Genomic DNA, 17315 nt, shown 5'->3' with positions numbered 1-17315 from the left:
TCCTAAGCAGGATCACGTTTCAAGATCTCGGAGCAGAACCTTGCAAGAAGTGGGCTTTTTTCGGAGGTAAATGGACTCTTCAGGAAGTCTTAGGAGATTGATATCCGAGGGAAAGCGTGTGAAGATTCTTTTTGTTTTTCAATTTTCCTTTTTACTTGGATCTTTTTGGTCCCGGTTAGGGCACCACACAAATGTTAATATTGTTCCCATATAAAAGAAGTGAAGAGAAATTATATAGATAATTCAATTTTAGAGTAGGAATATAGATTCATGAAATAAAATATATAATATAGTAACAATAGCTATTGGAATAAATCAAATATCGCAATTCCAAAGAAGAGGACGGAGATAAATCGCTCGCTAGAGAAAAAAAAGGGTCCCACCGCCTTCTCCCCGTCATTGGGCCAAGTTATCGCTCCGAGGCCCGGCCGCTGATCTGAAAAATATCTCTTGACTCAAACACTTTCTCACCTTCCACCTACCCTTCCTACTTATACATATTTGGGGCCTCTCCCACCCAGGGCCGACCGTGAGACCATTGAGGCTGCCGCATGTGCGTTGCTAATATGATGTCCCTTCGCTCCGCTGTGCGGAGAGCTTCGTGCAAGCCCCTCCGTGTTCTCTCCGCACCGACTGCTCTGCGAGTCTCAGCTGCAAAGACTGCTTCCCTGCGCCAGACTCGCAACTACTCTCGCTCGACAGATCCTCACCTGACCTCCACCCGCAGCACCGTCGTGCAACTCCTGAGCAATATTGGCTCTAAGCGCGAGGTCCAACAGTACCTGTCACACTTCACCTCCGTGTCCTCTCAGCAATTCGCCGTGATCAAGGTTGGTGGTGCTATTATTACCGAGCACCTGCAGACCTTGTCATCCGCCCTCGCATTCCTTAACCATGTCGGTCTGTACCCCATCGTCGTCCACGGTGCCGGCCCCCAGCTTAACCGCATGTTGGAGGCGGCTGGTGTTGAGCCTCAGTTCGAGGATGGAATCCGGGTGACTGACGGTAAGACCCTGGCCCTCGCCCGCAAACTCTTCCTGGAGGAGAACATGAAGCTGGTTGAGGAGCTCGAGCGCATCGGTATCCGTGCCCGTCCCATTACCGCGGGTGTCTTTTCGGCCGATTACCTCGATAAGCCCAAGTACAACCTGGTTGGTAAGATCAATGGTGTTGACAAGGCACCCATTGAGTCCGCTATCGCCGCTGGATGCCTGCCCATCCTGACTTCCATGGCCGAGACCCCCGATGGTCAGGTGCTCAATGTCAATGCTGATGTGGCTGCCGGTGAGCTTGCCCGCGCCTTGCAGCCCCTCAAGATCGTTTACCTGGCCGAGAAGGGTGGTTTGTTCAACGGTGACACCGGTGAGAAGATCTCCGCCATTAACCTCGACGAGGAGTACGACCACCTGATGAGTCAGTGGTGGGTGCGCCATGGCACTCGCCTGAAGATCAAGGAGATGAAGGAGCTCCTCAACGATCTGCCTCGCTCGTCTAGCGTCGCAATCATCCACCCTGCCGATCTCCAGAAGGAACTTTTCACCGATTCCGGTGCTGGTACCCTGATCCGCCGCGGTAACAAGATCCACGTGAAGACCTCTCTGGCCGAGTTTGATGACATGAATGCTCTGAAGGAGGTGCTGGTCCGTGATCGTGAGGGTCTTGATGCTCGTGCCGTTGTTGACCGTTACGTCGAGGGCATGAAGGAGAAGGACTTCAAGATCTACTACGATGAGCCCATGGAAGCCCTGGGCGTTGTGCTACCTCCGCAGCCCAACTCCCAGATGGCTCACTTGGCCACTTTCACTATTACAAAGTCTGGTTGGTTGACTAACGTTGCCGACAACGTCTTTGCCAGCATCAAGAAGGACTTCCCTAAGCTGGCGTGGACCGTCAAGGAGGACGACGAGAACCTGACTTGGTTCTTCGATAAGGCCGATGGTAGCTTGAGCCGCGATGGCCAGGTCCTCTTCTGGTACGGCGCCGAGAATGGCGAGGAAGTCAAGCAGCTGGTTCAGGAGTTCAACGCACACGGTCGCCAGATGTTCGGTGACATTAACCTTGAGGCACGCCTTCACCGCGCTGCTGAGGCTGCTGCCAACATTGGCAAGGGTTTCGGTGCTAGCGGTGCTTCTGTTGAGCAGAAGCGTGGGTTCTCAACCACTACTAATGCTCTGCGCATGACCCGTGCCAAGCGTCCCGCCGTTGCCGTTAACTCCTTCCGTACTTATGCCACTACCAACCCCAACCCTCCTCTTGGAGAGAAGAACATCTCCAACACCCAACCAGCCAAAGTTGCTCTTATTGGTGCCCGTGGCTACACTGGCCAGGCCCTGATTAACTTGCTTAATGCTCACCCTAACATGGACCTTCGTCACGTCTCATCGCGCGAGCTGGCTGGTAAGAAGCTCCAAGGCTACGAGAAGCGCGAGATCATCTACGAGAATCTCAGCCCTGAAGATGTCCGCAAGATGTCTGCCAATGGTGACATCGACTGCTGGGTGATGGCTTTGCCTAACGGCATTTGCAAGCCTTTTGTTGATGCTGTCGACGAGGGTTCCAAGACTGGTAACGTCATTGTTGACCTGAGTGCGGATTACCGCTTCGACCCCAACTGGACCTACGGTCTTCCCGAGCTGGTTGAGCGGTCCAAGATTGCCCGGGCTACTCGCATTGCCAACCCCGGATGCTACGCCACCGCTGCTCAGCTCGGAATTGCTCCTCTTGTTCCGTTCCTTGGCGGCCAGCCCACCACCTTCGGTGTTTCTGGATACTCCGGCGCGGGTACCAAGCCCAGCCCCAAGAACGACGTGAAGTTCCTTACCAACAACCTCATCCCCTATAGTCTGACTGACCACATCCACGAGCGTGAGATCAGCGCACAGCTGGGCACCAGCATTGCGTTCATTCCTCACGTCGCGGTTTGGTTCCAGGGTATCTCCGTAAGTGCCTAATGGCCGCTCATTGATCCTCACAATTGCTAACATTTCTCTCAAGCACTCCATCAGCATTCCTCTGAAGCAGAAGATGACCTCCCGCGATATCCGTAACCTTTACCAGGATCGCTACGCTGGCGAGAAGCTCGTCAAGATCGTGGGCGAAGCACCTCTTGTCAAAGACATTGCCGGCCGCCACGGTGTCGAGATCGGTGGATTTGCCGTCCACTCTAGCGGCGAGCGCGTGGTTGTCTGTGCCACCATTGATAACCTGCTAAAGGGTGCCGCCACCCAGTGCTTGCGTGAGTGTTGAATCCATCTACTTCACCGGCTATAATACTAACCAAGCCAATAGAAAACATGAACTTGGCTCTGGGCTACTCCGAGTACGAGGGTATCCCTCTTGATTAAAAGCTCACACTCGAAGCCCGTGATGAGTAGTTAACAAGGCGTGTTTGTGTGTTGTTCTTGCATGTCTTTTGTCTCATACCCCCGTGCATCCTATACATCGCTCTGGGTTGGAGATTTCTGGGTGCTTCCTATCTATTTTCAAATATTCCATAGTTGGTTGTGTCTACGCTTATACTTTTGTGCCGAAAGAGTGCTGTTTCTGTTGGTCTTCTTCCATTTTTGCTCCCTAGAATTTTGCTTCCCCCGTTCGAATGGCTCATGGTCTTTCGTCCCCTTGTGCTCAACTGACATATGGTTTCTCAAGAGTCTCAAGAAAAGTAAATTTTTCTTTCTAATGTTGGGGGTTGACACGTCCCTCTCGAGTGTTTGCTATCTCAGGACCATATACGAGTTGATTTGATTTATTGAACGACTGGATAGAACCAGGAACCCAATCGATTGTAATTAGAGAAGAATATATGTTAATGGGAACATGGGAACCTTTAACCCGAACTCATCAGTCGTATAGCTGTAAGCGCGGACCGTATGCTGGGATGCATAACGCATCTGTTCATCTCGCCTCAAGGGTCTTGTGTTCAGGCTGGGACTTGCACATGCTCTTCATACACCAACTCTCCACCCTTTCTAACTTTCTTGTATCCTCGTTTTCTGTTATCTTGTCACCCATTCCCATCAAGGGTACTTTCATCATCCCTTTTACTCTCGCCTACAACTACTCTAGACCCGCATATTACTCTGGCCTATGGGCAAACTCGAGGCCGCAGCCAACCTGCAGTTGTAATATCTTCCTCTCCGACGTCCACTCCCACCGAAAAAGACTTCGCTCAACCTGGTCACACGACGCTTAACGTGCATCTAAAAATCAAACTCGTGTGGAGACTCGAGGGCCTGGAGGTCACTCGAGTCCACTTGCGCCACCAGCATGTTCTACAGCCATGAGAGTAAGTCCAAAGACTCCTGTAGGCGATCAGTGTCTCAGATTGAAAGCTCACCTACTTGTCACATTCCAGTCCTTACCTCGCCAGAGCATGGTGTCGCAACAATATGGTAAGAACACAGGGCTTCCACGATTTCACAGCCAGTACTAATAATACCTTCTCCACAGGCTAGTTGCAACTCTGGGATCCCGGTCCATTTCCAGAAGACTGAACAGAAAAGCCATCCTGGACGTGGATGTCCCCAATGCATGCCGAGTTATCATCAATCCCGACGCACCCATGGCCCTTCGACTGCAGGGGAGCTTGCTGTAAGATCTGCCGTTCAGTTGTGTCTCTATGAGTATGCTAACAAATTGCCTATGTTAGCTACGGAGTTTCTCGAGTGTATAATCAACAGTGTGGGTACACGCTGCTTGACACACAGGCGATGCATGACAAGATGGTCTCCAAGTTAAAGATCATCCCGGCGAGTGGGCTTGATCCCGCTGCCGGACAGACCAAGTGGGTCCCACTGATTGGGGGCATCGGGTTTCGAGATATTGGCCGAATACTAACCTCATCCTAGGCCTAGCAATCTCATCTTACCTTATGACCCGTCCTTCTTGCCCGAGACAGCCCTCCCAGGACTTGAAATTGACCTGTCCTACTTCAGTGGCACCCCTGACGATAGCTCAAGCCAACCCAGTGGTCTCTGGATCAAGTCGCCCAATAACAGCTTGTCTGGGACTTCGCAACTTTCAAGCTTGCACCTCGAGCTCCCTTCAGATGATATTCTAGGAGATGGTACTATCATTGGCCTTGATGAGACCCATGAGTCTGCGCAGAAGAAATATACCTTGCGCAGCATCATGGGTCTAAGCTTAGGCAATGAAGAGGGTGTTCTCCTTCAGCCTGACTTTGAAATTGACGAGGATGGCAATATTATCGAGCTCGGTGCCGGATGGCAGTCCCCTCGTGTAAGGAAGTCCACCGCTGGTCCGAGGGAAAGCGAAGGACTGATGGACGACCAACAACGCCAGCTCTATGAAGACTCAGTGAGTATAAAACATCCATATCGAGACTAAAAAAAGATGTACACTGACTATGCTCAATAGATGCAGATTGACAACGAGGATGTTAGAGTGGCCGAGACCAACGACGTGATAGAGCTCGACACTCAGACCGCAGGCCCGACGATTCTCCAGATGAATGAAGGACTGGATGGGGTTGAAGAAACAATTGACATCCAAGCCGCGAGGACCCGTCGAATTAGGCGCCCGAAGGAAATCATCTCTGACGATGCTACGGCTCTTCGAAACATGACGCTGGCTCAATGGAACAATGAATACGTTGCGAACATGGCTGAAGCACTCAAGCAAAAGCAGCAGAAAAAAATTCCAACCATTTCGAAGAAGAACGCTGTTTTCTGGGTTTTCGGTCAGGGAATCGGCTCGGTTGGAATCGGACTGGGGATGGGCCGTGAACTGCATCCGCTCCACCTTTACTCGGGGGAGAATTTGTTTGCAGCCGTTGGTGGATACCCTCAGCGAAACGGGCGAAAGCGCAGTGCAGATGACGATGAAAGATCAGAGGGACGTCAAGTACGAGCGAGAGATGAACAAGCGGAGCATCTCAGCCGTGAGAACATCGAACGTCTTAACATGGAAGTTGAAGTCGGCCGTGATGCTCCTTCGAGTCTATTTGATGACCACTCTTCCCAAATGCCATGGAACATCACCGCTTCTATTCAAAGCTCTCGGCAGAGAAATCGATTCGGTAGTGTTAGCGAACTGTCTTCTCAAGGACGCAAGGGCCGCAGCCGTCTCACGAGCGCCAGTCCCCTTGCTGGGCGCAGCTATCTTGGAGGTCAAGACCGACTTGGCCTCGAGCTCCTGGGCGATTTCGGAGATGACCTAGATCTCACCCGTTATCTCGAAGGCGAGCTTGCAACCGACCGCGAGAATATCAGCTCACTCTCGCCAAGCAAGCGGTCTGCTCTTGAACGTGCCAAGTCAACTCTTGATCGGGAAAGCCTGAATTTCATAGAGTTCATGAAGACCAAGATGGGTACTGGTAACGATAGCAAAGCAGGAAACGCGCAAAGCCCGAACAGCAACGTGTGTGGCCCGGTCGCGCCCAGACTCGGTCAGACCACATTCGCGAGTCTTCTTCCTCCTGGGAGTACGACCCGGGCTATCGCGACTCAGGCTTTGATGAATGTGCTCACGCTCGCTACAAAGGGTGTGCTGCATGTCCACCAGGACGAATACATTGACGAGAGCACTGAGTGGGCAGTCTGCTATCGCTATGGCGAAATCTTTTTGCGATTATCTGGAATGTGAGCGTGAACCGTGCTGACTAGGTCTAAATGACGATCACGAATGACGTTGAGGACCGGGAACACCTGATTTATGATGGATTACCGAAGCGCGGAAATGCGACTGAAAGTATGAGGGGGCTATGCTCAGAGTGGTGCGCGACTGGTTTCCATTGCTGCAATAAAACACCAATAATGAACACACACACACTATGACGAGCGCTGATCATATGAACGAACCTATTGACGCGATCTGTGCTGACACATTAACCGGGATGCGCAGATGGAAGAAACTTTTTTTTACAGTGAAGTGTAAGGGAGAAAAGGTCATATGGTACAGGTATACGAGGATGTATGGGACCTGAAGACCATTGAAACGGATCTACAATGCAGTCATGAATTTATCTTTATTTTTCGATCTCTCGTATATATAACCCAATCTTACCAGGAACCCGTATGTTGTAACTGAAGATGTAGTTGACAGTATCGCGTATGGGATACGAGACGTCCAGCAGTAACAGTAATAATACCTCCTGTTTCGATCGCGAACTCTTGGGAAATGAACGGAAGTATATAAATATCAAATATCTTACTATCTCTGCCTTTCTTGCTTCTGCTTAATGTGCGAGATTCATGAGAATTGTCTTCCAAATCCAATCATAGCAGTCTCCTAATCCGAGTGTGCCTCGTTTGCCCTGAATTCTCCGATTCGGGTGATTGGCTTGTAGGCTTACACCTCTAGGACTATATTATAAGTTAATGTTTTGTTTTCTTTTTAGTGTGGTTCATAGCAGATTATCTATAGGGATTATTCAAGGTATCTTGGTCTTAGAATTGCTTTTTATTAGGCAACTATTCCATAATCTGTTTCTTATATATTTTGGCTAAGGGACCCGACCGGTGGTCTCATTTGATGTCTCGAGTTAGACCACATCAAATATGGTGGTGAGTATGAGATGAAGGAGACAACTAAGTAAAACCACTATATCATAACGTATTTTAATAGATTTAAATATGTAGATTAATAGACAACGTTGAATATACCTATATACATATAGGTACACAGTAATAATATACATACAGTTGGTAGGTACCGTAAGCAGTGCTCCAAATTACGCAGGGCGCGTAACCCGCGTATTCTCCCGTCTTCGTCTTTCCATTTTCTTTTCTTTCCTCTCCCCTAACCCCTCCAACTTTACAACCTATACGCGTCTTTACCCATTCTTCTTTTTTTCTTTCCTCTTTGTTTGCTCTAGAGACTATTGCTCTCCTTACTCCGCTCGTCATGGGTCGCACCGTCGACCAGGAAGTACACGCGGCATTTGTCGAGTTTCGCGCCAAGGAAGATGACAAGGTGCGTGACTGTGTATTTCGTAATATTTCACCTACGACGTTCGTCACTAACATACGAAAACCTGTTTTGGGGTTTATGCATGTGTTAGTGTCTCTCCGTTCAGTGTATATACTGTCAACAAATTCGAGCAAAGAACACTTCGCGACAGAAACAACATCTCCTTGAGTGTCCAGGTTTGCGCGGTCATCCCAACGCGCCTCAGCCTTCCCAGCCCGCCCAAGCCGCCCCTAACGGAATCGGTCCTCCCAATGGCTACCCCGGAACTCCCAATGGCCCAACAACCACCTCGTCAGGTCCAGCTGGTCCTGGGGCTATCCCAACTCCCAACGGCACTCTCATGACCAATGGTGTCAACCCTCATGCTACTCCGTTGCAGACCCCGCTGGGGGCTCTCCAGAATCGCGGTACAATGGCAACTCCGGTTCCGCCCACCGGTCCTCCCTCCGCGCCGTCAAGCGCTGTGCCATCGCGTCCGACTCCCAAACCAAAGGCTAAGACAGCAAGTTCAAGCTTGCCGGCACCCCCACTAGACGATGTCCACGCAGCTTTCGTCGAGTTCCGCGCGAAAGAAGAAGACAAGGTACGAGAAAGGAACTCTACCATATATGTTGGAACATACAAGCTAACAATGCGGAATAGTGCTTGTCCGTTCAATGTATTTACTGCCAGCAAGTTCGTGCGAAGAATACTAGTCGTCAGCGCCAACATCTGCTCGAATGCCCCACCTATCTCAGCGTGATGAAAGACTCGATCCCCGCCAACAATCTCCTCCACACATTCCCCGAAGGCGATGTCGCCCGATCACTTCAGATCCCCGCGCCATCACTGGAGCTGGATTTCCGTATGAGCATTAAAATGAACCCCAAGGTATCTGTTGGTCCCAGCATCTGGGGCCAACGAGAGTGGGTTTCTTTCATCGGCGGCCAATGGGCCGGTCGATGGGGCAAGGGTATCGTTCTGGTAAGGCTGAATCTCAACTCCAATCGTCCCATGTTCAGTCTTTTAACTTTTGAAAACAGCCCGGTGGTCAAGATACACAGATCGTTACCAAGGATTCTACTACCAACCTTCGTGCGAGTTACATTCTTCAGACTGTCGATGAGCCGCCCGCATTTATCATTGTGCGCACAGAAGGATGGTTGACAGGCGCCAAGGATGTTCTCGAAAAGGTTATCGATGCCAACATGGCAGATGGTGTCAACCCCGGCAGCTATAAGTACCGGGTCAATTTGTCCATGGAGACAGGCGATGAGCGATACACATTCTTGAACACCTTGATGTGGATCGGCAGCGGTTGTCGCAGAGGTCATGAAGGTAGGCTTCTTCAATCCTTTCTTTTGCGATCGTTTCATACTAACTGGTCATGTAGTCATCTTCGACTCGTTCCGTGTCAACTAGGTCGATGCCCTCGTCAACCGATGATGTCTTGTCCGTTATTCAGCGAGTTCGTGTCTTTTTACCTTCCAGCTTCAACTTTGTGATGGGAAAACGGTGTTTCTACTTTGCCTTTTCTTGATACGCGGCGCAACGTTTCTATGATTCGATTCTTCTCACCATCACGACTTTGTTTATCTGGCTCCCCTTGTTTGATTTCAAAACCATGGGTATATCCGCCACCCTGGGTTCCCATGTGTTCGCCCCAATTAAGCTGATTCTGAGCTGTGCAATGTCTCTGCTCTTGATTTCGTTTGTCTTTGATGGTTCTCCTTCTGATGTAATTCTTTGACGGCCATCTATATCAATATAGTCGGCCTTGTAAGGTATTGCTTGCTTTCGACATCTTTCTTGTTATCTTGATCTCAGCTTTTATGCCCTTATCTTCAATTCGGGCTCTTGGTTTGTAACTGAAATTACCCTCAGAATTGATATGCGATGTTTCTATGTAGTCGTTTTCAATGACAGGAATGAACATCGTTCCGGATATGTTTCGGTGGTATGTACCTTTGTACAAAAGTCATTGAAACGCTAGATATCATACGCTGATCCTTATGAGATCGGTGGTGTCAGTAATTCTATAGAGATATATATATTTGTCTGTGTACATAATATTCGAAGCAAATATTGAAGAAATCTTGAAGATACCTTGGATTTTTAGATGTACCATTGAAATATATAGAATAGGAAAATAGAACGGGAATATATAACCCGTTGTCATATACCGCAAGACCGTACCTAACACCAACGGTATATACCTGTACGTACAGGAATATAACTTCGAATACAGAGAACAAACATTAGGTCTATATATCATTATTTACCAAAATTGAACAATTAATTTGATGCTATATCCATGAAAGCCCCGTGTATATCACTAATACAAGAACACCATACCAACCCTCCCAGACCAACACACCAGGTATTATACACTCCTTCAATCAAAATTGTATGGCAGAGATGGATCAATATCTGGCATGCTCAGCATACTAGAGAAGCTTTCTGCTCCAGTGAAAACAAACTGGTTGAAAACCGAATCATCTGCACCCCACGTAATCGCAAACGGGTTTCCAGTCGGGTTAGACAGCGGACTTCCCAATTGAGGTGAACTGATTCTCTGAAGCGCATTGCGCTCATCATTGAAAAACTCCTGAGAAAGACCCAGAAATTTCTGGTAGAGTGTACGTAATTGTACAAGTGGGTAGCTGATTCCAGTTTGAGCTAGACAATCCGCGATAGCTTTCATGAGGTTGAAATCGCCGATGTCGGAGGTCGCAACAACGTTGCAGAATAGGACTAGATACGCCGTCGCTGGGTAGAGCAGAATCGTCCTGAGTGATGCATATTAGAAATGAAAAGATATACCTGGTGTGGCATTTTGGGGTACTTACCAGTTCAAAAAGTTGACTGCGGTTTGCTTCTCCGCTGAGTGACACATCGAAACAAGCGCTGATAGTTCCCGGCGCGCGGACTGAAGGTAGCTATCTGTTGAGCGGGTTGTTTGACCGGGATCGGATTGGAGGAGGTATAGGATTCCGGTCATGACTGATTGATAGGCGAACTTGAGAGCTGACATTTCGGTCTGGGAGTCGAGTCCTTTCCACTCAACCGACAATGAAGCCATCTGTACTTGGTTAAGAAACTGTGCATTAAGAAAAAGAAAGTATCATGACTCACATGGCTCATTCTTTGCTCGATATATTGCATCTGTATCAACATGTATTCTCCAGTACCATATAATAATGACGGGTTTTGGTGACTCAATGAGCTATCGGGTAGATATGAGACCACTGTATCCTGCACCCGAGCAAGATCTAGATAAATCAAGAAATGTTCGGCCATGGGAGCGTAATTTGGATAGAGATTGTTGAAAGAGGACGGTAGTTGAACATCGAGAAGGCAGCGTGAAGTTCGTGATTTATATGCATGGTTTCTGTCCAGAGTGTAGCACCAAAGAAAACAGAAAAGCTCTTCCTCGCTTGCCTTTCCACATAGAACCTTCGTTTGAAGATCCAAATCAATGCATGTGTTACAGGCGGCCTTGGTGAGGTCTCCACTTAAATCGACGTCTCCAGACCCTTGGTGAAGAAATATCTAGAGATAGATTAGTTCTGCCAGGAAAGGGAATAGCAATGGGGATTCATTCGGCTTACACCACATATGATGGCCTGTAATAACCCAAGGGATGGGGGTATTAACAGTGGGATCTGCTTTAATGCAGCCTGAGCTGCTGATCGATACTCTGTCGCATTTTTCCTTAGCTCGAGGGCAAGGTCGGTGTCTTTTTCAAGATTTACAACCGTAGTAATAAACTTGTAAGCCACAGAATTGACGCAAACGGTGTAGATGATGGATTCACGACCCGATATGTTGTTGCGAAGAAGTGAAAGTCCCATCTGCTTCAATGTTGGGATTGAAATATGTCTAAAGTAATCCACAACAAAAAGTCCAAATCTGTCCGTCCGGATATCTGCGGGGTTCGATGATCAGTGTCAAATTTGTAATGTATTCAGATAGTTAAACATCGACGTACCTTTCAACATCCAGGTAAGGAATTCAACAGAGGGACTTCGAGAGGTAACTGCCTCTTGATGATCGTTAAGACTATCTTGTACCAGTGATCTCGAATTGTCAGACAATATTCTTATGACAGATAAAGCTGTTTCCAGCACGCTACGTCTGTCTAGAGTGAGACCCGGTAAATGGCATAGTTGGTGTTGAATCGTCATCTGCGCATCATAAACCGGATCATATAAAACTCCAGTTTTGACCCCACGTGGATCGTTCAAATTACGACCTGGGTTAGAGCGCAGGACCGGTAAGACTTCATCTGTCGAGGTACCTTCATCAAGTTGATGATCAGGTGTTCCTCTTCGTCGGGAACTGCGGGAAGAGCTCCGGGTGTAATTACTCTGAGGGCGAGTACTCAGACACTTGCGCTTCACAGCCCGCCGACGATTACAGGAGATTCCTGCATCCTGGCAATTGCCACATGGATCGCGCCTATCGCACCGGACCTGTGTATCTGCTTTAGCAAATTGTAACCCGAATATGTATATTTATATATGTATATTTATATAAATAGATATTTCCCAAGGGATATTACCTTGCGTGAATGACAGAGGTCACACTGCAGGTGCGATTAGTATCTGGCGAAGTTGGGGTTTCAGATGATGTTCGTACCACTAATTGAGGCCCCTGTCTCTCAAGTGAAAGCTCGGCCGACATCTTTCTACTTGATTTGAAATGATGCAGTTATCAGGCTATAGCGAGAGTGGAGTAAAAGATTGGTGACTTCAGCCTTGGGATGTCTAAAAATAATAAAAAAGTACAATTGAATCCGAAAATTTCGTCCAGCGGAGCGAACCGACCTCTGGGCAGAATAGGCAGCATTAATGGCTCCGGGGCGGATCATACATTTCTTGGCATTCATTACATTGTCCAATTAGTTACAATTGTCTGATGAAGGCGAATATGTTTGGGGGGTTCTTTTTTGGGGGGGGATATTTGAAACATCTGGAGTACTTCACAGGTACATAAATTACAATGGTAGACATATCCCACATATATGTACTCCATACGTATAGCTGCATTATTCTCCGGTTAACCCTACGCATATATAAATCAGACAAGTCAGACAAGTAATACCAAGAAGTCAAATACCTGACACTTGGCATTATTGAGTCCCAGCATTTTCTTTTATATATGTCAAAGACCCTTTTTAGGACCTCGGCACCTCGGAAAATCTCAATTTGTAAGCCACTGTGGAAACCCTTGGGTGGTATTCATGACATGATGAATATAGAAAGGAATCCCTTATTATTGAAGGTTGGTTTTTTTTTGGACTAAATCGCGAGACATGGTATCTAACAATGACACAGAATGAAAAAAAAATAAATGAAAAAAATAAATGAAACAAAGGGAAAGAGAAAGAGAAAGTAATAGACCTACAGAGTAGAGTCTCCCAAGATCGAAATGCGCTCAATAAATCAACCTGCGACTACTACCTACATGACTCTTCAAGTCTGAATCCTTTTCTTTACCGTCCCAAGCCTTGATTCAACGCCTGGAAACACAGCACAAGATTCCGGTCTTCGCTAGGAAATATAGAGACCCCATGAATCGGAAAATTGAGAGACCAGAAGTGGCCCACAGAATGATTTTGAAATACATCGCAGTGCGAGCTGTAGATGTCGACTATGTCGGTCAGCTGGTGTGTAGATAATAGGAAGAACTTAAATTCAAACTTACCGTTAAGCAAAGCCTGTTGATGCTGAGGTTGTTGATACACAACGCAAGAAGACCATTACTGAAGGTCCATAGCAACACTAGATTCGTTCGGAATGCTTTGTATGAATCGTCTAGGGCCACCCCTTCGTTTTCCTCCGGTTCTTGCCAGGGGGTCAAGGCCCGCTTCACCGTGGATGCGAATTGTTCATCAATGTCGATTTGAGGTTTGTCCAGTTCTTCAACAAAAGGCGTTTCATCGTCCTTTTTGGTTTGCGCCGAGGGAAGTTTTTCGGGCGCATCTGATCCCTTTGTACCCCACGAGACATCATGCCAATTGCAAAATGCATAGACCATCAGAACATTGATCGTAGAAGGCATTCCAAGGAAATACGCCCAGGATGAGGTGAGCATATGCCAAGGGTCAGCATAGAGTATGCTAGAGAGGAAGTAGATGCCATATGTTGAAACCAAGGCGATTAGAACCAGTCCACCAGTCGAATTAATAAAGTCTGATATGAATGTCGAAAAGCCGTCATCGAGATTAAAACTGAGATTCTCGGGAGTCATCGCCTGCGCAACGAGATAGAACGACAAAACCAGGAGGTAGAGTTGGACCACAGAGAAGTAGAGGAAGGAGAGCGTGTACAGAAATTTGGATCTGCGATTGAATCTTAGCAATAAAGCGAAAGAGGGAGCAACTATCTCTAGGCTACTACTTACCCCTTCGGTCGATTTCCGAGAGCTAGGATGAATTGAAGCATAAGGAATGCCAGATAACCAACTTTCAATATATTATTGATAATCGGGGTAGCATCATTCCCAAAAGGCCAGCCTTGGAATTTGTTAGTCGGACTCGGTGTTCCCACAATATCCAAGATAACGGAACTTGTGAGCCAGTAGGATGCTAGTATATATTAGTGATCTGGTATAGAACTCATCTAAGCTGCAAAGGGAACCCTCGACTTACCGAGTGAAAGCCATGTCATAAGCAACTGGGAGATGTTGTAAACCAATTGGATATGAAGTACTATCAAGCGAACAATACTATGCCCGCTCTTGTATATCCGGTTGAAATGCATGACTGAATATAGCGATGCCGCAAAAGAGCCATTCAGCCATCGCCGCCGTTGACTGAGAAACTCTGCTGGTGCTTCCGGGACGTCTGTTTCTCCTTTCGACGCTTTCACGTATGTGAGATGCCACTGATTGCCAGCCTTGGCGACTAACTCGAAGCAAAGAATACGATCTTCAGCAAGAAACATGTTCTTTTTGAAGATATTCATCCCATCAATTCCTTTCTTACCAAGCTTTTGAGCCAGTGTGTGATCTCCATGGAAATACTGCTCGAGAGGTCTGCCCATAATAGCGCGATACCGATAGGCGGAAAAGGCACCCGGAAGTACGCTCACATAGCCAAAACTGCTCTCTAAGGGTTTGTCCAAGATATTCGAGATTTTGTATTCGAAATTTTGGGCTGCAACCAAGGGATTGAGGAGCTTCTTCCATCGGTGACCCAGAAGCGCGTGAATTTCACCGCAGCACCCGCCGAGGTTCTTGTCATTGTAGAAGGCCTGCCATAGAGCTAGCAAAGACTTAGGTCCGGGTTTTGTGCCCGCGTCAATCAGAATACAAATCTCAGGATTCAAAATGCGCCCAAATGCATTGAACAGCCACCGATGTGAGTTGATCTTTTTGGTATTCTTTTTCTTCAGGCAAAACATCATCTGTACTGGGGGTAGATTCATAGCGTCGTCTTTGTAGGGGCGTATAAGCTCTTGCTTTGGGGTAACGGACAACTGTGTGGTATACTCAAACTAGGAACAATCAGCAGCTGAACAGTATTTCCCTAGGGTATTGGAATCCAGGAGGGTTAGGAGGTGGGAAGACAAACGATATGAGCGACCGTTTCTCTTCCATCCACATCTTGCTTCATTACCCCGTCCTGGAAAACGCCAATGGTTGCGAGAACATCAAGTGTATTTTTATCACAGGGATCCATGCCATCGAAGACAAGGCAGACGACGATCTTCTGCCATGCTGGACCACCTCTGTCCCAAAATTCCGTCTTCTTCAATTTTACAATATCTCGGATATTTTGCATCACCCCATGCAGCGTTCGTGCAGTCAGTACTTTATCCTCGTTGTAGTATGTGACGGCAATCAGAAGTTCAGTGTGCCGATTATACATCGAAGGACGGAGATTGTAACCATTGCGAAGCGTGAATTCATCAGGGTCACATGTTGCAGCAGTGTCTAGTGAGAAAAAAAAAAGTCAGGTACGCATGATGGGGGTGAATTGTCTGGAACATTGGTACGATAACTCACATCTCATTTGGGTGAATTCCTCAGGAAGTTCCCCCTCGGCATCTCGATACTCGGGCTGGATAGCATTGCGTATAGGACTCGGTACCGGATAATTGATGCTCAAGACTGAGCCTTGAGTCAACTTGATTCGCCGTGTTGGGTACCGCCGGATGCTACTTCCCTTGTGTCGTGGCCCCGAGTCCTTGGAAGAGGAAACAGCGGAGTCCTGGTTAGAAAGATTGTGTAATCTGATATGATCAGGGAGATCTATTGATTCCATTGACTGTGGTCTGGGGTTGGGAGCCTCGGCATATGAAGGGGGATATGGTCGACGAGTCACTTCACTCGAAGAGACTGGGTCTTCGAAGGGACTGGGAGATAGGGCAGAAGAATGAGACGAATGGAGTAGGGAGACACCTTGCTCATTTGGGAATCCAGTACTCTGGTAGCGACCGGGAATGTCAGTTCGGCTTGCCGCATGGCCGGAGAGATCAAGCAATTTCCACTTGATATACACTTACCTGGGGCGAATGACCATCATTCAGGGCCTCGCTTTCATCCCCCTGCAGTGCATAATGAAACGAATAAGGCCGATCAAAAGGATTCATGGTGTACCAGTCTGGACCCAATGTAGAACAATAACTGGGACTGTGTAATCTGGAAGCCCGAGATGTAATCCCCAAAATCCCTGATGCCAAGCCGGTTCAAATTGATTAAGGTATGACAGGCTGCACAGGTATGCCGAGCAGTACAGTTTTTCATGAAATTTTATTGATTCTTGGAAAGAATCGAAGGGTCTTCCTCTTTCTCTCCAAAGATGAAAGAATTAGCAAGCTTAGAATTACCTTACCTCTCGCTACAACTGGAAATTCAAAGATACCCGGCTATTTTAAGTCGGGACCCCACATCTCTTCTAGATAGGTTGGCCAATCAGATGCAATGCCATACTCCTTAGCGTGACGCTAAAACACCCTTATTCATTTAGTTCAGCCAATTGGCAAACTATATTTTAGGGACTCCAGTTAGACACCACCGAGGGCAGGGTTCAATCATTTTAATTTGTACTAAAACAATTTCAGCATTTGTGAATTGCCTTGGTAACCGACTAAAAATAACTTTATTCCGCCCAAAGTCCACGAGGGGCAAAATTCTGATTACGCCGAGATCTGGGGTCACTTTGAAGCGAGACATGCAGTTAAGTTTTCTCATGTACCATTCTTTCCTTACCAAACTGAGGACTAGGGTGTTTTAACAGCAGGAATCTACCCTTTTAAGGATAAGCACGAGAGCTGCTTATAATTTCTTTTCCAACATACTACACACACCCCCCAACTCATTTCCCCCATGCTGTTCACAATGAGCTCATTTGGGCTCTCACAATCATCGATGAAAGTGGAGCTGAAACTGGACGAGGA

The 17315-nt window shown here is 47.5% G+C and overlaps 5 protein-coding genes across 5 annotated transcripts; 3 read left to right on the top strand and 2 right to left on the bottom strand.

Annotated features, from left to right (window-relative positions):
- Positions 1–551: 551 nt before the first annotated feature.
- argEF (bifunctional acetylglutamate kinase/N-acetyl-gamma-glutamyl-phosphate reductase) lies at positions 552–3344 on the top strand (the record flags this gene model as incomplete). Its single annotated transcript, XM_057259059.1, has 3 exons — positions 552–2939; positions 2995–3235; positions 3289–3344. The coding sequence occupies 3 exons, from the start codon at positions 552–554 to the stop codon at positions 3342–3344; spliced, it is 2685 nt and encodes an 894-aa protein (XP_057106517.1).
- Positions 3345–4266: 922 nt separating this feature from the next.
- N7479_011367 (Rad21/Rec8 N terminal domain protein) lies at positions 4267–6603 on the top strand (the record flags this gene model as incomplete). Its single annotated transcript, XM_057259058.1, has 6 exons — positions 4267–4285; positions 4355–4391; positions 4450–4590; positions 4649–4783; positions 4848–5316; positions 5377–6603. 6 exons carry the CDS (start codon positions 4267–4269, stop codon positions 6601–6603), a joined length of 2028 nt encoding a protein of 675 aa, XP_057106516.1.
- A 1242-nt stretch (positions 6604–7845) lies between these two features.
- N7479_011366 (DUF3237 domain-containing protein) lies at positions 7846–9337 on the top strand. The gene is made up of 5 exons (XM_057259057.1): positions 7846–7932; positions 8021–8512; positions 8572–8892; positions 8952–9246; positions 9302–9337. Exons 1-5 carry the CDS (start codon positions 7864–7866, stop codon positions 9328–9330), a joined length of 1206 nt encoding a protein of 401 aa, XP_057106515.1. The 5' UTR covers positions 7846–7863; the 3' UTR covers positions 9331–9337.
- Positions 9338–10303: 966 nt separating this feature from the next.
- N7479_011365 (Zn(II)2Cys6 transcription factor) lies at positions 10304–12594 on the bottom strand (the record flags this gene model as incomplete). Its single annotated transcript, XM_057259056.1, has 7 exons — positions 10304–10697; positions 10758–10990; positions 11044–11460; positions 11520–11836; positions 11900–12383; positions 12473–12496; positions 12550–12594. 7 exons carry the CDS (start codon positions 12592–12594, stop codon positions 10304–10306), a joined length of 1914 nt encoding a protein of 637 aa, XP_057106514.1.
- An 831-nt stretch (positions 12595–13425) lies between these two features.
- Positions 13426–16508, bottom strand: N7479_011364 (uncharacterized protein; the record flags this gene model as incomplete). The annotated part of the gene is made up of 7 exons (XM_057259055.1): positions 13426–13563; positions 13618–14254; positions 14317–14500; positions 14564–15410; positions 15488–15849; positions 15922–16342; positions 16422–16508. The coding sequence occupies 7 exons, from the start codon at positions 16506–16508 to the stop codon at positions 13426–13428; spliced, it is 2676 nt and encodes an 891-aa protein (XP_057106513.1).
- Between the last annotated feature and the right edge of the window lie 807 nt (positions 16509–17315).

Source organism: Penicillium vulpinum (genome assembly GCF_028829585.1).
Source record: "Penicillium vulpinum strain IBT 29486 chromosome Unknown utg000004l_segment0_segment0, whole genome shotgun sequence".
NCBI classification, from domain to species: domain Eukaryota; kingdom Fungi; phylum Ascomycota; class Eurotiomycetes; order Eurotiales; family Aspergillaceae; genus Penicillium; species Penicillium vulpinum.
Note: the sequence above shows the minus strand (reverse complement) of the source record. Positions and strands in the feature narration are given on the sequence as shown.

What these genes read in the sequence shown, in the direction of transcription:
- N7479_011366 (XM_057259057.1), top strand. Translation starts at nt 7,864, where the DNA reads ATGGGTCGCACCGTCGACCAGGAAGTACACGCGGCATTTGTCGAGTTT. An exon ending in GGGGCAAGGGTATCGTTCTG is followed by an intron (nt 8,893 to 8,951) that starts GTAAGGCTGAAT and finishes TTTTGAAAACAG; the next exon opens with CCCGGTGGTCAAGATACACA. An exon ending in TTGTCGCAGAGGTCATGAAG is followed by an intron (nt 9,247 to 9,301) that starts GTAGGCTTCTTC and finishes CTGGTCATGTAG; the next exon opens with TCATCTTCGACTCGTTCCGT.